The sequence below is a fragment of the Chelonia mydas genome, chromosome 7 (genome assembly GCF_015237465.2).
Source record: "Chelonia mydas isolate rCheMyd1 chromosome 7, rCheMyd1.pri.v2, whole genome shotgun sequence".
Taxonomy (NCBI): Eukaryota; Metazoa; Chordata; order Testudines; family Cheloniidae; genus Chelonia; species Chelonia mydas.
Window position 1 is genome coordinate 66,765,856 of NC_057853.1, and position 21,676 is coordinate 66,787,531.

The 21,676-nt window shown below is 41.5% G+C and overlaps 1 protein-coding gene across 10 annotated transcripts in view; it reads left to right on the forward strand.

Moving 5' to 3' along the window:
- RET (ret proto-oncogene) overlaps positions 1-21,676 on the forward strand; it is a 124,679-nt gene that overhangs the window by 80,830 nt on the left and 22,173 nt on the right. For all 10 annotated transcript variants that reach the window (XM_043551594.1, XM_043551589.1, XM_043551587.1 and 7 more), the window contains exons 6-12: positions 911-1,110; positions 8,445-8,703; positions 11,323-11,448; positions 12,500-12,610; positions 16,704-16,817; positions 18,132-18,388; positions 20,833-20,980. In XM_043551594.1, the coding sequence (XP_043407529.1) occupies positions 911-1,110; positions 8,445-8,703; positions 11,323-11,448; positions 12,500-12,610; positions 16,704-16,817; positions 18,132-18,388; positions 20,833-20,980 (1,215 nt within the window). The remainder of the gene's footprint in view (positions 1-910; positions 1,111-8,444; positions 8,704-11,322; positions 11,449-12,499; positions 12,611-16,703; positions 16,818-18,131; positions 18,389-20,832; positions 20,981-21,676) is intronic.

Sequence of the window (21,676 nt, forward strand, 5' to 3'; positions counted from 1 at the left end):
ATCCACATTTTCCTACTAAGTACCGTTTCATCAAAACATTCCCAACCAGCTCTAGTTGTGACATATCTTTAGGCACTTTTTGTTGAATGGAATGGGAGAATATCTATATTTCTAGTTTTAATTCAACCTCTCCCTTTACCTAGTGTGACAAAGTTCCTGCTCTACCTTGGTGGGTCTTGCGCTTATAGGCAGATTTGCTCACCTTGGAGCTTCACGGCGGCCCTCAGCTTGGCCGTTTTTCTGAACCCACAGTCCAGGTCTGACCAGGAGTTGGGAGGATTTGGGGGGAACCCGGGCCCGCCCTCTACTCCGGGTTCCAGCCCAGGGCCCTGTGGAATGCAGCTGTCTAGAGTGCCTCCTGGAACAGCTGTGCGACAGCTACAACTCCCTGGGCTACTTCCCCATGGCCTTCTCCCAACACCTTCTTTATCCTCACCATAGGACCTTCCTCCTGGTGTCTGATAATGCTTGTACACCTCAGTCCTCCAACAGTACACATTCTCACTCTCAGCTCCTAGCACCTCTTGCTCCCAGCTCCTCACACGCACACCACAAACTGAAGTGAGCTCCTTTTTAAAACCCAGGTGCCCTGATTAGCCTGCCTTAATTGATTCTAGCAGCTTCTTGATTGGCTGCAGGTGTTCTAATCAGCCTGTCTTAATTGTCTCCAGAAGGTTCCTGATTGTTCTGGAACATTCCCTCTTACCCTACCCAGGGAAAAGGAACCTACTTAGCCTGGGGCTAATATATCTGCCTTCTATTACTCTCCTATAGCCATCTGGCCCGACCCTGTCACACTAGTAGCATGCCATGAGCCTGTGCTTGAAGAATAGATTTGATATTTATAGTTGGGATTTTGTGCTGCCTAAAAATGCATCGACATGTGAAAAGCCAATCTTCTCTTTTGCAGAACTGATGCTGAATAAAAATATTTCAGTCACAGAGAACCGTTCCTTCCAGTTGGATGTTTTGGTGAATGACACAGAGTTTCATGGCCCTGAAAGATCTGTGATGCTCCACTTCAATGTCTCCATTCTTCCCGTCAGCATTCAGTTCCCTAATGTGACTTACCAGTTCGCGGTGAACAGAAATGCTGAACGTTTTGCACAGGTAAGGACTGTCTTAATTGCTTTCGATTTTGGCATTGTTGAAGATAAACCTTGTAAAAGTGAGACAGCTTGGAGGGAAATGTGTACATAAAAAAAACAAAAAAACTACCCTCCAGGATTTCAGAAAGGTCCACAAATACCAGATGACATTGCAAATCTGTTCTGACCCTGAGGCAATGTTACCTAGTAGTTAGAACCCTGGACTGGGATTCAGGAAACCTAGGTTGTCATATTGATTCTGCTACTGGCCTGCAAGTCACTTTGCTTCTCTTTGCCTCATTTTCACCCGTGTATAAAATGATGTGTGTATTACAGAGCCTCATTTTGCAAGGTGCTGTACAAATACATAGTAAGGGACAGTCCCTGCCGCAAAGAGTTATGATCTAAATAACAAAGCATTGTGACCCTCTGGATCACTATCACACTTATATGTGATTACTGCTTTGCCAACATCCAGTCTGTGTGGCTCTAGAAACTAGCACCAGCTAATCTGGAAGCAGAGAATTTTTAGATGGCTGTACTCTGATATGATCATCAAATCTGAGTCTTTGAAATGAAGCATGGTACTTCTGAAAGTGAGCAGTGTCTTAAAAAATGCTTCCAAGCTTGGCTTCATCCTCACTGCATCTGTTCCCTCCCAAAGTTTGCAGAAGATAGTGTCAGCATTCCCACTTCTTTGCACAGAAACAAAAAGGTGGATTCTACCCATCAGGTGGACATTGCCACCCACTTCTAGGTGGGCTTCTCCTGGTCTGCCTAGCTCTGATAGGACAGATTTCCAGCTGACAGGCCAAGCGCTTGTCCTTGGTGAATGGCCCTAGCACCTGGGATAAGGGAGGCTTGAGAAGTCAGAGATGTGAGCATGTGTTTTCCAATATACACATAGCTCCAACCGAAGCCTTGTCAGACATTAAACAGAAGTGAGCTATTGTAATGCATAAAGTAAATATGACCTTGTCACAGTTACGAGGTGAACTACACCTCTGATGTCTCCTAGTCTTGTGGAGGTCACCCACTTCCAGGTTGCAGTCTCTAGCCATCACCTGGCTCAGGGTGGAATCCCCTGATTCTCCCATACCCTGGGATGCAGTCCCCTGGTACTATTCATGAATTTCTAGCAGGGCTGATTTAGGCTCATATCCTGCAGTTGTCTTCCCTCCAGGTCAATGACAATAGTAACCAGTGACCAAACAGCTCCTTAAAGCAAATAATTATTTATTTAGAACCAGAGCATTTAAGAGAAAACAGATCTTAAGACCACGAAACCCACCACTCTAGCTTACCAGGTGTTTAACCATCTTCCACATGGGCATTCTAGGAGCATTGTTCTCTATAGACTCTCTTCCACAGAGCCGCTCTCTTTCTGAGCCTGTCAGAGCTCACTGATGCTCACTGGACACCCCCTAGCAACTCACCCCCCTTCACAGGAATCAGTTTACTTTTAAACTGATTATAACCCTTTGGCAACTCCTAGCAGTGGCAAAGCAAGATTTACAACCGGAGAGGTGGTGTTTGAAGCTAGCAAACAGACCCTTTGTATTTCTTGATTATGCCTGTATGTTTTTATCTGGGAAGCCATTTTGTTGCTTCCCTGCTTGTTGTTCCCAGCATCCCCTATTAAGCTAGATCAGTGCATTCATGCAGGAATGTCACATACAGTGTTCATAAAATTGTTACATGTCAGTATTTGTGACATTATTATAGATTATTACGTAGCAACTCCGCTTCTGTTAAAGGCCCTATATTAACATAAATAGAGCAAACAAATAGTTCCGTAGGTTGTTCACTGGACAAAGCCTTTTGGACCCTAATTAAAGTGAATTGTAGGAAAGAATGACAATGGAAAAGGGTAAAAAAATCAAGTGGAGAAGATACTCCTACTGCAATATGTTCATGGATTTTCCCTAGATAATGGCTACTCATTAATTAATGTGCTTCCTAATTTAACCCTCATTTCAGTTTAATCACCATCATCGCCATTAATAATACCTTCTAGTAACATTTCGAACAGATTGACATTAATCAGTGGTAAATTACAGTGAAATTCGTGCAGAACATGCATGTTAATACTAAACTAGCTCATTATAATGAATGTTGTGGAAAGATGAAATGTTTCCGTATTCTAAAACCTTGTGACAAATAGAGACGTAAGAAGTCCTGTGTAGTTGTAACACAGAGCAGTGTTGAGACTAACCTGTTCACCCCGCCCCCCATTGTGAAGGAAACTTAATAATCAGATGCCTTACTTATCTTTAAGCTTCTGGTTAGTCAAGGAGAAGAATAAAAGAGGAAAGCAAGATATATTATGGTCTAGATAATACTAAGCCCTGCCGTGAGTGCAGGGGACTGGACTAGATGACCTCTCAAGGTCCCTTCAAGACCTATGATTATCTGGCTTCACATTTAATTTTGATACCAATTTAATGCTCACGGAATGTGCTGCTGGATTGGCAGCCTTTGAGACTGCAGAACAGGCTCCACAAAGATAATAGTAATGATGACTTCCCAATCAATGGGCATAAGGCAGGGTCTGCAGTTACCATCCCTAACAAGTAGAGGCTACTTCAATCACTGGGCTCTTTACAAAGAGTGCCAACCAGGGTCCAGACTGTGGCGGTTGTCTTTATTTGTGGTGATTGTTCCTTTTTGTTTGGTGCTTGGGGTTTTCCTGTTTAGTCTTGCAGACTCCGATCCAGGAGAAACTTGCATGCAAATGCTGTTGCCCTTCTGGTGCTTTTTGTAAAGAAGCACAATCCTTTTAGTGTTACATTGGCTTTTGTAGTGCCAGATTGTGAACCTCTTACTCTCAATGGTGTGCATTTACTCTCATTAGCAGCTCCGTTGAAAGCAATGGGGTTATTCAGGGGAGTAACTGCTTAGTCATGTGAATTAGATATTCTCAATCGGGCCCTTAATACTTAGAGATGAACCTGAGCCATATGTATCTGAATATTGATCCAAGCTACTCCAAATCCAGCAACGTTATTTTCTGTGGCTCTAGCTTGGGCTTATCTCCGTTAAAAATCATTGTTCCCAAGCATAACAAATCAGTACAGAAAGGCAATGTGTGGAAGCCGCAGACTTTTCATTGTGTTGGGACCATTGAACATTCTGCATTTTCAATGGAATTCCCCTTTCTAATCTCAGCAGCTTCATTTCCTGACATGTAACGGTCTCGGTCTCGTTTCACTGGATGGCTGTAGTAAGAGGGAAATGTTCCTGAGATAAAGAGCTCTGTGTCTGTGGAAGCTGTGTCTGTCTGTGCTTGCTGAATTCTAATTCCCAAAGAGATTCTGTTCTGAGGTTTAACTGGAGGGGCCTGGAATCAAAGCCAGAATGGGAATGGCTTTGTCTGTCAAGAGTCACTTCTGAGAGATGGATTTGAAGGTTCAGTGTGGTCTGAAATCAGCCCAACTAAGATGCTAGCAGCTTAGTTCCTAGAGAATGGCATTCCATGTCATCGAAGCATTATGCATAATTAAGTATAATTAGCCTGTGCAGTGAGGAAAAGTGTAGAGCCAAATGAATATGAAGGCTGAAACAGCTCTCACTCGAAGGAAAACATGAGTGTGTGTTAGTTAACCTTCCGGCCAATGCCATTTGTCCGTTTTAGCAGCCAAATGAATGGAGTAACAGGATCATGGCCTGACAGAACCCTGTGCAACTCATTTAGCTCTTCAAAGGACTTAGAGCCCTGTCCTTATTTACTCCAACCATTGATGAAAAATATAGGCCGAAATTTTCAATTTACTTCTGGCAGTTGGGTACCCAAATCCCACTGAAATTCAAGGGAAGGGGCACCATAATCCATTATCCAAACCTTCCTAAGATTACCTGTCTTGTACCTCTCTAAATTAATTTCTCCCTTCCCATCATTTCTGAAAACCAAGATATTTGTGTTTTCACTGATGGCCTCTCTTTTAATACCATCCTGCTCCTTGCCTGAATCCTGCCCTGATATTGGATCACATTACTGCTGATTACTGAAGTATTTTCTGAGGAGGTAGCAGCATTCCTCTTAATAAGTCAGAAGCGCTGTCTGCCTGTTTCTGCCTGAGTCCAGTGAGGCTGCACTGCGGTATGTTTAAGGTCACCAAAGTTTCCATTAGACAACGACTTATAGTCGTGTAATCCTGGGGCAGTAACGCCTGGGAAAGAACCATCCAGATAGAAACGGCTTCTTTTCTTTGACAAAGTACCTCGGAATCCCCTCTGTATAGAACAGAGGAGAGCAGAGCTGTTGTGGGGCTGCACTGAGGGAAACCTGGCTGTGAAGGATGCTTCTCCATCCCCTAATGATCTGCGCAGCCTTTCCCATCCCCTTCACAGGAAATCTCTATGGCTGACAGGCTATGTGGAGAAGGTGAGAATGGCTTGATGGGAGAGGAACAGACAGGGAACACCCAGTGTCTCCTCCTACACAGGCTAGAGTCCATATAATAACTGTGGTTAATGCTGCTTGGAGAGGCTTTCATTTTCCCCTGCTGCGTTCTGGAACCACTGTGGTAGGGATTGCAGAGCTAGGTCAGTGGCAGTACAACACGACATCTATCGTGCTGTCATTGCCAAGAGACTTGGTTCTAGAAGGGGACTGGAGGGACCTAAAGCTACCTTGTGTCCAGCCAGGGATTTGAGAGCAATCTCAGCCTTAACTCTTTTTACCTCCACCCGCTGCTTGTTTACTTGCCAGTTCCATGGCGCAGAGGAGAGAAGGCAGCCCACATCATAAGCAGCCTAGCTTTTGGAATGTTTTATTCCTCTCCCTGCATTCTTCTGCCAAAAAGAAACACATGGCCCTGAGTGGAATGGAAATAAAGAAATGTAAAAGCAGTTAAATGGGACCTTCCTATAATAAGATTTCTCATTAGTCTGAATCCAAGAATGACGGTTTCACTTCAGGAAATGGATTTACTTAGATTTATTTTAAAAATGCTAGAAGCAGCATTTATCTGTGTGTGCTAGACCCACCTGGCATAACTTTAAAGCATATCTTAAGTGTTTTAAATTTAAGATGACCCACCACAAATCTCCCTGCACCCTTACCATTACAGTTCTCCCCATAAACAAAGCAAATGCTGTATTGGTCCTGATTCAAATCTCATTAAAATCAATGGAAAGACTTAGATGGGTTTTGGATCAGGTACTATATGAATTAGACAGGATATAAGGATTTACATTCCTGTGCTGCTTAGATAAATAGTTTCAGAATGTAGAGTGGTCTAGTGTATATACTACTCCAGGCAGAAACTCCTACAGCAATAATCTTCTCCCTGTTTTCATTTTAAATGACAGTGCTTAACTGCCACCAGCAAATTGAAAAAGATGAGGTCCTTCTTTCTTTAGAGACTTTTGGATGCTTCTGTTGGCCAGAAACTTCTGACCATAATATTGTGCCACTCATATCTAAGCAGCGAATAATTAGAACGTTAGAATAGTGCTTGCGTAATTGCTTTCCATTAACTTTCTGTCTTCCTTCATTAAGAATGTCATCTCTTCAGTTTTTGGACTAATTACTACATTGTCTTTATGGCACAAAAATGTTTTACTCTGTCTAATTTGAAGTTTCAACCTCTGGAGAATGGAGTTTGAGGTTATACAACTTTCGGAAACTTTTGTGTTTTTTTAGAATTTTTAAAAAAAAAGTTACTTGTCACCTGCCAATGAATATATTGCCATGAGGTCAGATAATTTATTTCCGGTATAATCTTTCTCCTGAGTGGTAGGAAATGTGGCTTTTTTAGCTCTTTCTTCCTACCTTCATTATTTATTTATTTAAAGTTGTTCCTAGAGACTCCTACTGAGATCAGGGCTCCTTTCTTCTAAGGCATCCTTACAAACACGTACAGCCCCTGAGACAAAAAGCTTGCAATAGGCAGACAAAAGGTGGGAGAGGAAACAGAGCAGTGAAGTGACTTGACTCTAGTCATGCAGCAAGTTAGTGGCAGAGTTGGGAATAAATCCAGGTCTTTTGAGTCCCATTCCAATACCCCGTCCAGTGGACCACACAGCCCTGTTTGAAAGGGTCTCCAATTTGTGCACACTACACCAAATTACACAGTTTCCTCATGCCGGTGTAGTGTTTTCACATGCATTTATTTGCTCAGATATACAGCAGGGACGCTTTTCAAGTCTAGCTTTGAAATAGCAACTTCATTATATCTCCTGGGAGCTCTGATTGGTTTATTTTGCTCCATTCTAAAAAGCCCAATAGAAAAGGAATAAAAAATTGCTTTTTGGCAACACTGCAATTTTTTAAACCAAAACTAAGTCATCTGGAAAATATAATAATAATTATGCTGATTCTGCTTCATTGTGTGTGTGTGAGAGAGAGAGAGAGAGACTTTCAGTTCTTAAGTCATCCATAAAGTCATCGCAGTTTAGTAGAGTGATGAAAAAAGTCTCCATGAAGTTTCCACTAGGGCTGGGCAATAAAGAGAAGGAAAAGGGGAATTGTTTTTGATATTTTCAAAAACAGTTTTGATTACGGTTTTTGTTAGTTTATTTCCAAGTTAGGAAAATAAAAATGTCAGAATTTTGGAACCTGAAATATTTCTACCGGCTCTATAGCTTGCGCAAAAAAAATGGGAAAACTTTACAAAATTTTTCAAATGTCAAGATTAGAAAAATTTCCATCAATTCTAGTTTCCGCATCATGCTTCTAACACAGACAGGCCTGATTCTCCTCTTGCTCGCTCTGAGTGTGCCCATTGACTTCATCAGCAAAACTGAGAGCAGGACCTGGTCCAAAAACTCTAGCACATGCAGTGTGCTTCTGTTCATCTGTAGAAATAACGTACCTATTTTGAATTGAATAACATGGTTTTGTTGGTTCTCAGAAAAGAAATAGATATTGGGGCCTGAGGCTGCCATCGTTTTCCACTTAAAAGTCCTGCTGTTGTCAGTGGGAGTTGTGTGTAGATGAAATGTGTGACATTTATGATAGCGTCACTATAACTAGTATCCCAGTATTTTCTAGTGAATTCCTTGCAGAGGATCTTTGAAAGAAACATATTTTGGCTGCATGGAACTGGATAGGATGAAGAATGATGGTCTGGTGGATGGGCCACTAGCCTTGGATTTGGGAGACTTGGGTTCAAATCCCTGCTCTGCCTTGGGCAGGTCAGTTAGTTTCATGTTTGTAAAGTTGGGATAATGCTACTTCCCTACCTCACAGGGGTGCTTTGACGCTCTCAGATACTATTGTAATGGGGACCATGTAAGAACAGTAGACAGAGAGATGCTGAATGTTGCATGTATTTAACTAACTTTAATCACTGAGAAAGATTTGTAGTGAGCGCAAAGTATCGTGATCGCTTTGTTGTTGTTTGAGCCTAGATAGGTAAAATCTGCATCGAAAACTGCATGAAGTTCTGTGGAGTAAACATCACCTACAGGTTGCTGTCTCCCAGTGCCAGCTGCTATGCTGTAGGGATACTTCAGGGCCGAGAGGACAAGTATGGAAGCCTCTATGTGAATGACTCCTCTGTGCTACTCAGACCCGAATGCAAAGAAATTCAATACACCATTGTAGCCTCAGACAAGCAGAGTAAGAAGCATGCCAAAACCCAGCTCACTATTACGCTGGAAGGAACAGGTAAGTACTTGAGATGGATGGGGGAAAAAGGTTGGGAAATGTCGATATTAACACTGTATGAGGAATTATGGATACTCACTGATATTACGCTTTAAAGTCTGTGACCAAACAAGGGAAGAAACAGGTTTTCTTCCAGACAGGAGGGAAGGCAGCTATCTCCCTGTCTCTAATGTCAAGTAAGCATTGTGGAACCAAAACAATGGAAGCCTCTTGACATACAATCAACAGGAGGATGGGAAGGCAAAGGATGAGAAGAAAACCAGGAGGTCTTCTTGACTCTGGGGACAAAACAATGAGTTTTAGGAAATATAAAGAGAAGCAAAAAGTTATTTGGGCATCCATCACTTGGGGGTAGTGGGACGTAAAGGGACCAGCACCCTCTGATTCTGTGAGTGGTGGATCCTCCAGTCTGAGCGACTGGGGATGCTGATAGCTTGATGTAAGTGAGGAAGCCACTTAGGCAAAAGGCTGTAGCTTTCTTAAATTAAGTTTGGTCACTAAAAAGCGTGTGCTTTGTGTTTTATTTGTTACCAGATTTGTCTCTGTTTCTCTTGCTTAGAATCACTTAAATCTATGTTTTGTGTTAATAAACTTATGCTTACTTTTCCTATAAGCCACCTCTGCTCTGTTATACTACAGTAAAGGTGTGCTCCCTCAGTTGATCCAACAGGCTGGTGTATGTTCTGTCTCTTTGGAGACAGCAGATTTGGTAATTTCTGGGAGTCAGAGGAACTGGACACTGCAAAGGGAGACGTCTCTGGGGAATTTGGGAACTTGGGTACACTCATTGTTACTGGCAAGACAAGGTTTAGACTGGCAGAGTGCAAGGAGTTTACTGCTGTAGCAGGGAGCCATCACACAGTGTAAGCTCCAGCAAAGCTCTCTCTCACTGCGGTTAACACAATGGCTTATGGTGCTGAGCTCCCTGAGGAGAGCGTCACAACTTGTTTAGCTGGGCTTGTCTCTTTCAGTGTTAATTTTTAGGCAAGTGCCTTGTTAGAGCAGTTCATACACTGGTGAAATTAACAATAGAAATGAGCCTGAGCCACCGAGTTCAGATCAGATCCCGAAGTTTGGGTGTTTGGATTAGGTGTTTTGGTTCAGACTCCTTTCGAATTCGCATTTCTAGAGGATATGTGAAGATAGATATTGTGTTAGCTATAAAAGGAGTTTCATCAAATGCAATTCCTTATATTATAAACCATGATTAGCTTTGTAAGAATCTACTTTTTGTGTGTGTTTGTTTCATATACATGTATCCCGCTTCAGTTTTGTCATTGCAAAGCACTTCCTTGTCAGACACACCTTTCTCCTTGTTTGTTCCTCCTCTTAATACTCATGCAGAACATGAGGTATAAAAATTTAGGCTTGTGCATAGAGTTGAACACATGCTCTGGAAAAGGGCAGTAAATTAGCCATTTAGTAGCCTCGTAATATTCAGTGTAGTGCATATGTAGCAATAAACCCTGCAGTCCTTCACTCTCCTGGACTGAAGTTTAAAACAACAAAATGTTAGAAAATGTGCATGGGAAGCACTGAAGTTATGTTAGATGCTTCTCATTTTGTTGTTCATACTATAATCATTGTCAGGCTGCTTAAAAACAGGCAAGGGAACATTATAGAAACGGGACTAGACAGCATGGTAGCACGTGTGGTCTATATTAGGGGTCAGTTCTCTTCCATTTGTTTCTTTTTCTGTACTTTCCACTTATTTAATTTTATATGTCCTTATGGTAGCCTCCGAATATGTAACCCATGACTCTGCTGCACAAAGATGTCAGTGTGAATTCCAATGGGCTTGTTTACCACCAACAACCATTTGTATTGTATCTATTTTTTGCTGGTTTAGTCATTTTACCCAGCCTTTGCCTAGTACTTAATATGGTACCACACTTGGTTCATTGTAGCAAAAGTGTCAGGGTTCAAACTTCACAGAAAACGGAAGATCTGTGTAAGTAAAACCGTATAACACCTCCCTGGATTACAAGAACAGATTGGGACTATACTTCAATCTACCAAACCATTAAATACTCTCTAAGAGAATTGTCCGTGCAGAACAGTTAACTCCCAGCAGTTGATTGCCCCTATTCCTTTGAATTATGTAAATAATGTGACCTCAGATGTTAAGTTTTGGGGCAGATTGGGGAAATGGACACAGGGGATCAGTCGTGCTATTCCTCCCGCCAGAGTTTTGTGCTAGTTGCAATCAGAACCTCTCCGTGCCACCTGCTGTTTGCTGGCCCAGTGTCACACCAGCCCAAACAACAAGGGTCATGCCTTCATCAGCTGTCTTTTTCTGAATCCATTGTTTGTATTATAATTGGTATGTTAGTGCATCGTGCTGCCTTTCTGTAATTCCAAGCATTATGCCCAGCAATCAGAGAGGGCAATGCTACTGCCACTTTGATACTAAATAGGAAGAAGATACACAGCCCTGGTCCCTTCAGTCTTTATTCTAAATGTATTGAGGGATAGGTCCTCAAAGTTAACTGTGTTCTCTCATTTTTAATCTAGAAAAAGGAATTTCTCCTTTTTAGAGCCCAGCTGCCTTGAATGTGTATTCACCTCTATCGATCCAGCTAGTGACACCTCACGTTGTCTTGCTTCCGTTCCATGCAGTTATTAAGAAAGAAGAGGACTGTCCTGAATCTTGCGCTGTTAATAAGCACCGTGCTGAATGTGAAGAGTGTGGTGGTGTAGGAGTGCTAACAGGAAAATGCGAGTGGAGACAGGGAAGTGGAAAAGGTACACACTTCTGCTGCGTAATTGGCCAGATTGTCAGCTGATGTTAAATTGGCACAGCTCCGTTGACTATGGTGTAACTGTGCTCATCAGTTCCAGCTGAAGAGATACCCCAGGGTATTAAACCATCCAGAACTTATGGTGTAAATAATACACAAATTAAACCAGCAGGAGGGAGGAGAGCAGAGTTACGGGGAAGACGTCATTAATCCAATCCCTGGGGCCCACCCATCATAGCACCTGCAGGTATCAAATTAACAATCACTGGGAATGAAGAGAAGAATATGGCCTGTTGTATGCAACATAACCCCTTGCAATCATGACCTGAGTTTGGAACAGCTCAAATTCTACAAAATCCCACCAGCAGATACTGGCTGGTACAACAGAGGTCTCAGTTTGAAACCATTATCCAAAACTTGAGAATGTGTGCTCTGTAACACTTACGACACATTGCTTATGTGACAAATTATGGTATTCTTAAATATTCCATAGGAAACTTGATGTTTTACTCTTGCCCTTCCATTAATATCACAATTTCCCTCCAACTATTTGTAAACCTTTTGTTCAATCACAGGCTTGTGAAAATACATTTAAAGAGCGATCGTCAGTTTTAAAAAGCAAACTTTGTACTCAGGATGTTTCACCTACCTTTGTTGCAAATAACACGGAAGATCACCATAACTGAAACTGACAGCGCACAAAGGGCTGTCAAATGCACCAAGTAGATAAACTGAAAACCCAGTGAAAAACAGGTTTCAGAGTAGCAGCCATGTTAGTCTGTATTCACAAAAAGAAAAGGAGTACTTGTGGCACCTTAGCTCACGAAAGCTTGTGCTCAGTGAAAAACACACTCTTTTTGATCGCTTTCAGTTATCATCATCTTGCATGTTAGTTGTAAAAACAGCAGGTAAAGAATTTGTAAACAGAGTGTGATTTTTTTTTTAAACTGACAGCGTCCCCTGTGTCTGTGTGTCAACATGAACCAAGAGAGTGCAATGAACTTCTCTTCAAATCATTGTGGTATTTTGACTGTTGTGTGCTTGTGTGTTCATAGGAATCACCACAAATTATTCTACCTGCACCCCAAGCATCAGGACTTGTCCAGATGGCACCTGTGATGTTATAGAGAGCAAAGATCCATCAGTGTGCCCCCAAGATTGCACAAGTATGGAGTGTTTTAACGTTAATATAAAATATAATATATAAAATAATAATTAGTATGTTAAAGCTGTGTATATTAGTCCAAGTTCTGCTTTCTTGTTTCCAGATCCTTTGCATATATTAAACACAAATATCTATTTACAGTCTTATAGCTAATGTCTGAGTTGTGCAAAGTTCAGAGTTATGAGCCCAGTCTTCCGCCCTTTAGAGTCAATAGCCAAACTCTGACTGAATTCACTCAGAGCAAGATTGTGTTTGTCTACACTGTGCTTTTGCCTGCATCAGCTGGGGGGCAACTTCTAATGTGCACCCTCATGTTGCACACTAACTGGTGCATGTGGACCCTGCTGGCATTCACTAGGGAACTTTAGTGCACGCCAGCACGGTCCACATGGGCCAGTTAGTGCACAACATGCTGGTGCATATTAGAATTTACACCCCAGTTGATGCAGGCTAAGTCACAGTGTAGAAAAGACTTTGGTAAATCTAATTCTGCTTGTGAACAAAACATCAACTTTAAACTGGCAGAAATGCTTAAAGTGATCATAGATATTTTACTATCATCTGAAAAAATCTTCACTGGTTATAAGAGGAATCAGCTGTCACTTTACAAGCATCAAATGATGTGCTAGAGGCCACCTCCCTAAAATCTGTAATGTTCAACATATGTAGTGGCAGATGGTTTGCTTGACAGAAGACTGAAAGAAATGGAATCTTATTAGACAATAGAAACAGGCAAGTAACACAAGCTTTCTAGATGTTATGTATGCTATCTTGTTAATGCATAAATTGAGAATGTTGTTCTGACTTAGCAGTTCAGGACACAGGGTTGGTGGTTATAGCCAATATGTTCACAGATGGAGAAATTAGTGCATTTCAGGAGTTCAAATGTGCTGACAAGTACCATTATCTCCGCTTTTATCGGCAGAAGGCATTTCTTTGGCAAAAGCAAACAACGTATTATAAAATTCTGGATGTTGTAATGCCAAGTATGTTGTGTATATATAAGATCGCTGCTAAAATATTTATTTTTATGATTCATCTATCATTTTGATGATAGGCACTTGGTGCTTAAATCCCAAAATTATACAGGTTTCAGAGTAACAGCCGTGTTAGTCTGTATTTGCAAAAAGAAAAGGAATACTTGTGGCACCTTAGAGACTAACCAATTTATTTGAGCATAAGCTTTTATACATACGTGCACACCCATATGCACATATTACATATGCCACTTGCAATGGGACCCTACAAACAAGCTAAAACAATTGGTTCTACTGTTGTCACCATCAAGCACAGGAAACCTATTTACGTACTAAATAAAGTCATAGAATCATAGAAGATTAGGGTTGGAAGAGACCTCAGGAGGCCATCTAGTCCAGCCCCCTGCTCAAAGCAGGACCAACCCCAACTAAATCATCCCAGCCAGGACTTTGTCAAGCCAGGCCTTAAAAACCTCTAAGGATGGAGATTCCACAACCTTGCTGGGTAACCCATTCCAGTGCTTCACCACCCTCTAGTTATCCAACCTAGATCTCCCCCACTGCAACTTGAGACCATTGCTTCTTGTTCTGTCATCAGCCACCACTGAGAACAGCCGAGCTCCATCCTCTTTGGAACCCCCTTTCAGGTAGTTGAAGGCTGCTATCAAATCCTCCCTCACTCTTCTGCAGACTAAATAAGCCCAGTTCTCTCAGCCTCTCCTCGTAAGTCATGTGCCCCAGCCCCCTAATCATTTTCATTGCCCACCGCTGGACTCTCTCCAATTTGTCCACATCCTTTCTGTAGATGCCTCAGTATAATATGTAATTACTTTAAATATAATAGTAGAGAGAATTCTAAATGGTGGTGGGTTTTTGGTCAGGGCTGGCTGTGCCATGTGAACCCCGCTAAGAGGTTTTGAACGATTTTCACTGGACCAACCATTGCTGGTTCATCTGTGAGATTAGGTTCTACAGAACCTGAACTTCAAAGAAAATATGGGTGCTGGGTTCAATTTTGTTTGTTTACTTTAGTGTTCAGTGGTAGTGTGACCATCCAGCATTCTCTGCTCCTAGCTAAACTGCAGTGTTTGTTTTCTGATCTTCTGGAGCCACCAGATGGTCACTCCCACATCTTTCAGCTTTGGGGAGGGTTTCTTGGTAAGGGCCCCAGTTTACAGGATCTGAAGGCAGGGCAGAAAGTCCCTGCCCTCCATCAGGCAGTGAAAACAGCTGCTGTTTGAATGAAAGGATGGGCATAGAGACACAATGTAATCTGTAGCACCGCTGGTAATCTGTAGAACTGCCGGAGTTTCCCTAGTAACTGTGCTCTAACTTGAGTAAGCTCCATTGGACCCAGTGGGGGAAGCCCCATTTATATCCAGAGTGGAAGTGTTTTTTCTCTTGCTGTCCTATGCAAGGAGACACTTCCCCCGCTCTCACAAAGAACTTTTGGAGTAGAAGCAAATCGTTATCGTCGTCCACTGCCATGAGCTTGCAAGCTGGGAAGCAATCAGTGCTCACCTCTCCAAGACAGAGGAATAATTAGGGGAATTAATTTAGGTCCCATAGGGGACCAAATGACAGGTCTGGAAACACCTATGTTTTCTGGAACAGGTCCTAGCTCTGACGGGGTTGACCCAGCATAATCTCCTTAAATCACACGCAGTTTAGTACGTGTGGACCCCTGAGGAAAGATCTCTAAGACTGAGGTCCAATATACTCTGCAAGGATGCTGAATTCCCATTGCACTTTCCCCGCACAAATTAGAGGGTTGCTCTCATGTCATTGGCCAAAATGTCCTGTTCCCCAATTTTGGAGCACATTGCTTTACCCACCCGTCCTCCGTCACAGAGACAGCTGCATTCCCTTTTGGAAAATACATGTAGGATTCAGTAGAAAATCATAACCTTTCTAGAGGATTTTTTTTATCCTCCTGCAAAATTTAATAAGTTATATCCCTGGTATAGAATTCTATAGGATGGTTTAAAAATATAACTATAGAAATGATCTCTTTCTCTATTTTAATACCTGTAATTTCTATAGAACCTGATTACATTTTTATAGAACACAGTTGATTTCATCCTATTAAATCTTAGGGATGTAAAGCACTATGTAGATAAAAAAGATTATTACTACTAATAGTTTCTGTATGGAAGTATGTTTTACAGATTTTCATATGATGGTTTCAAAAGAGCCTGATTCTGCAGGAACTTTGCCATTTGGAAATCAGGCTAGCTCTGTACATAGGGTGGTTACATACAGTGTGTCCTTATGCTAAATAATAGATTATCCTAGACAATAAAACATTCATTTACAGAGTTTTTAGTCTTTCATATCGTGCCTCTCGCCAGAATATTGCAAAACACTTTGCAAAAGTAGGTATCATCATCATCTCCATTTGAAGATGGGAAAACTGAGGTGCACAGTGCTTAACTGATTGGTCCAAGATCAGAGCAAGTGGCTGTCAGAACCAGGAATAAAACCTGTCTCTTGACCACCAGTTCCTGGCCTGCTGTAACAACTAGACTGCTGTCTCCTACATATATAAGGCACACAACAGTCACAGAGCAGCAGTGGGAGAGAAAAATTAAACTAAATAAGAGAAGATTTTGAGGGAAGATTTTGGAGAGCTGACAAGGTAGAGAGAGGTCAGATGTCAGATGAGTTGGGAGTGGGAATCAACATTAAATAATAGATATACATATTCAATATTTAAAGGCCATTTTAAATAAAGGCGGTATCCACCCATTGTACACATACAAAGTAAAGACATAATCCAAAATAAACTCTATGTATTCTATACCCACCTTGTCTATCATTTGTAAATCTATAAACCAGGATCTTCTATAACAGCAGTAATTGCTAATCAGACCAGTGAGCCCAGAACTAGTATTCAAGTAGTCTTTGAGTTCCCTAATCTCTTTACATTAACCCCCAGAGACCTTTTGTCCATTTTTTTTCACCTATCTTCATTTTTACTGCTTAATCTGAGCTGCACTGTGAAATTTCAAATACTTAGTAGGGTAAGCCCACAAAAACCCTTTAGTGGAATGAGCTGTTGAGGTTTGCCTTTTAACTACAGTGTGAGAATCTGAGCTTGCGTTTGTATTTGATTAGATGGAAACATCATTGGTGGTCATGAGAGAGGCGCTCATGGAATTAAATCAGGACATGGGATTTGTTACTGCTTCCCAAGACAAAACTGTTACTGTGAGAAAGATGATATTAAAGGTAAGTCTAAAGATTATTTAGCTAGTTTTACAGTTATCTTGCTCTTGTGACACTAACCTTTCCTACTATATACAATACTCCTGTCTTTGATATATAGAACCATCTAAACTCATTTACATAGTGAGGGGTAATGTTCACGTTCATGGCCTGCCAGTGTACAAAGCATTAAGAAGGGAGCTCCTGGATTTGGACATTAAGGATTCCCCATGGATTTTGTCCCTGGGTTTTTGGCATAGTGTCCCCTCCCATCCAGTGTTGCACAATACACTGGTTGGCTGCCCCACAATCCCCAGAGGTGGCTGCATTTCAGTGGAAGGGTGGCATGGACTTGTGGTCTGAAATCTTCAAAGGTGGTTAGGGGATTGCTTTTCACTGGACTTGAGTTAAAAATCTCAACTACAGAACTCAGAGGTGGAAAAGACAGTTGTGGAAGGTGCTGGAATCACCTTATCCATTCTCCTGGGGGTAGATTGCTACCTAGCTACACCTCTTGCCCTGTTTTCCAAGGAAGGCAGAATGGGAGTACTTGCAAAAGGAGAGTAGTGATTTGTTTTCTAATGAGCCTTCTCCATGAAGGACTTGTAGCACTGGACAATATATTATTAAGTGAAAAGCAAAAAACAAAATGAAAGCAATAATACAACTAAGGACCCCCCCCCCCCCCACCTCGACCCTTCTGAAGTTAGAGAGGAAAAAGGGGAAAGGGAGACTTGAGAATACTCATAACATAGTTATACATGGTCCTGCCTCCGTGCAAGAGGATAGACTAGATGGCCTTTCGAAGTCCAATCCAGGCCTACATTTCTATGATTCTATAATAATATACACTTCTAGGGGAAATGTTAGTTGGTAGGGAAATGGATCTGACAAGGATATCAAGGGATTGTGTTCCTAGGGTCTGCAGTGGTGTTGGCAAGTGACTATATGATAGGATAAGTCTCAAGGAAGAGGTCTCAGATTAAGTCAGTACCTGCACTACTAAGGGCTGTAAGACTCTCTAACGAAATCTAGTTACAGTTTAACAGGCATTTAGGCTTGCAGTTGCCCACAGAACTTGGGGGAAATGTAGGATTTTGCAGCTGCACTGGGTATATTTGTAAATGCATCACTTCTACCTTTCTTTGAGAATTAGATCCAGGGTTTTAGTGTCGCTTATGAAATTACTGTTATAAGGTAAATTTAATTCAAAACCTCGAAGTAGATGCTGTTGTGAATGGTAACTAGCTACCAAAGGGGGGCGTGGAAAGAGATGACATGGGAAAAAATTGAAAACGAAACCAGCAGAACTGTAATCAATTCCCCCTCTGCCCACAGAGCCGCTGTGTGATGACGTGTGCAAGACCGTGATTGCAGGGGCAGTTCTGCTCTCCTTCATTATCTCAGTGCTGCTCTCTTCTTATTTCATCCACCGTTACCACAAGAATTCTCCGAAACCACCGATTGCCTCAGCAGAGATGACCTTTCGGCGCCCAGCCCAGTCCTACCCCATCAGTTACTCTTCTACAAATGTCCGTCGGCCATCTCTGGACTCTATGGAGAACCAGGTGCCTGTCGACACCTTTAAAATACCTGTAAGCTTTTATATTTTACGCTTTTAAATTGTGTACTGATTTGTCTTGGCTTTTTTGTTTTGCCACGAATTGGGCTTTCTAAGGAAAGTTGTGTGTCGTCTACTGAATATGTTGTGGTAGTGCCCCAAACCCCCATTTTGATTTGAGGATGCACTGTGCTGGACAAACATTTAAGGTGAAATTCTGGCCCTATTCACTTCAGCAGGCCTAGAATTTCACTATTAGTAAGAGAGAGGCCTTCCTCCAAAGAGATTGCAGTCTAAGATTCAAATGAAATTAAACAAAAATCACCCACATGGAGGGAATAAGACAAAGATATCTAATGAATGCATGGTAATTAAACAGATCATAACTTCCTGCACAAGCCCACTGCATTCTCTCTTACTGTTAGTGTCTAAAGAAATGTAACACTCTAGGCACAATCTAATCCCTTATTTCTTTTGCCATTGACTTCAGTACAGGGTTAAGCTAACTGAGGTTAAACTGATTTGTCAATGTTTGAAATCTATTTGCTGACCAATATCTCTATCGTGAGGATAAATAATAGTAGCATCTATCTCTCAAAACACTCTTTGCTGGTAGATTTCAAATCACTTTTTCAAAGGAGGCCAGTAGCGTTATCCTCATTTTACAGGTGGGGAAACTGAGGCATGGAGAGGCAAAGTAACGTGCACAGGGTCACACAGGAGGTCATTGGCAGAGTGGGGTGTAGAACTCAAGTCTCTTGAATCTTAGTCCATTGCTATCCACTAGGAAACACTGTCTCCCTTGAATGTAAGGTAACACTGTCTAGTGATTTAAGCACAGACCTGGGAGTGAGAAGACCTGAGCTCTATTGCTAACTCAACTACTGACTTGAAGTCTTTTCTTGGGCAAGTCACATCATCACTCTATGTCAGTTTCCCCATCTGAGAGACAATGGTAACTTTCTGAAGGATTTAAAATTCTCGATGAAAATTGTCATGTACTGCAAATGGAAAGTATTTAATTATTTATCAAATACTGAGCAGTAGCCTGATATCAGCCTTGCATGGGCTATTACTGTACCATTCATTTGTATAACACTTCTTGTAGTGCAATAGTTTGATTGTGAGCTAACTGTCCTGGGGTGTGGAACTAAATAATGGTCGACTAAAACAAACAATTGAATTCAAATTCAACTAGTTCCCTGGAAAGTTTGCGGCTAATTACTTTTGTTCCCTAGTACTGTCATTATTGGCTACTCCCGTTTGCAGCTAGCTGTACTATTTGCACTTTCATTGTAAACATTATGTCTTTGTTTTAGTAATATCTTCCAGCATTCAGTTGGATTGCACGTGCTGCACTGTGGAGCTTGATCACAGGACTTTATTTTAGTGCATTGACTAAATTTTAATTTATATGGCAGGATTCTAGTTAAGGGGGGGAACGTCAATATCCTGGCAGTATTTTATTTCATGGGCTAATTGTAGATGGCCAGAAATTGTGTAAAAATGCAAACAATCAATGGGTTAAAAAAATTCATCCAACTAACATTACATTAACCGAGGTTAACAGCTCCATAACATCTGGTATCAGCTAATCTCCAATACAGGATTTTCCTTGGACATCGACCTACAGCACCACACTAAAACCCGATTATCTTAATTTCACTTATAAAGCTTAGTTTAGGGTGGGTTTATCTGCATACTTTGGAAGGTATGCATACCCTGCCCTCCCACCAGCCCTTTGATGCAGTTTCTGTTGTTTGATTATACTGTATGTAGGATGCCTGCCAGTTTGTGTATTTTTTATTTATTTTCTACCTGGGCCAAATAGGATGGTGTCTGGAAAAGTCCTGTGCAGTGAAACACTGTTCTCTTGTCTGACCCATATGGCAGCATCTGATACATTTGGATGTTAGATATGGATGCCTTCATAGTAGCTTGTACTCTATTTGCTTTTATTTCTTGGTTGGTTTATACATTTTATCACTCTTCTGTAACTGTAAGGCTCAATAGCATTTCATAACAGATGGATTGTTGTCTGTGATGAATTCTTAAAGGAAAACCTCCTCCCACAAGTTAAACAGAAATGCAAGATCAAATATGCATACTTTATTTTGAAGGTGAGCATTTATTCAGTTAGTGTTTCATTTATACAGAAAATCTCAGGTAGGCCTGTAAACATCATCGATATTGATAGTGCCTTTTTATCTAGAGGAAACTAGTAGCTAATTGAAAAATGCATGCAAAGAGCTTTTAGAGGGTGTTGTAGAAGAGCAAAGTCATGGTCTTTTGTCTGATAACAGAACAAAAACAAAAATTAATCAGATAACTGAGCCTAACGTCTTCCCTGAAATATAATACTGTATTAAACCTTTGTGATTTGAGCTACCAGTCAGCAGCTGGCCCCTTCTGTCTCATAAGATAACCCCTTCCATCTCATTTTTATCTGATAGGATTCCTTTTTTTCCCCTCATACAGGAGGACCCCAAATGGGAATTCCCCCGGAAGAACCTGGTTCTAGGCAAGACACTAGGAGAAGGAGAATTTGGAAAGGTCGTCAAGGCAACAGCGTTCAGACTCAAGGGGAAAGCAGGCTATACCACGGTGGCAGTGAAAATGCTAAAAGGTACATTTCCCTGAAATGATTTGAAAGCTATCTGGGAACCTTTGAATCTATTTCACAAGAGTCTAGTGTGCACGCAGGAGGCCATGTGGGGGCAGGCCCTGCCAGCATCCTGGCAGCATTTCCTCTAGCATTCTATTTGTGTACTGACATATTCCCGTCGAAAGGGAGAGTGCCACATTGATGCAAACAAAGTAATTTCCAAAGGCCCTAGCTTGTGCTGTGCAAGGGCAATGTGATTTACTGTGGCAAATGTATCTCATTTAAGTTGTCAATGATTGAGGTATCACAGAGGCTTTTTAAAACTCTGCACAGCTTTTTGTATTAATCTATCTCAATTTTTCTTCAAATATTTTTAAGTAGACCATTTGTGCTAGATACATAGACTCTAGAGACAGAACAGACCTATTAAGCTATCCATCTACTTCCCTGCCCGTGTCAGACTGATCTGATGTATTTACTCGACAGAGGTGTGGTCTAGTGGTTTTGGGCAAGGGGCAGGAAATCCAGGAAGCCTTCAGCTCTAATTGTAGGCTGGCCATGATCAATTCACTTCATCTCTCTACTTAAATTTTCCAATCTGTGTTATAGTGGGTAATAATACTTACCCAGCTAATATGGCTATAGAAAAAAGCAAATAGGCAGTTTGTAAAGCACTTTGTATGCACAGGGTGAGATTTTGGAAAGCTTTCAGCCTTG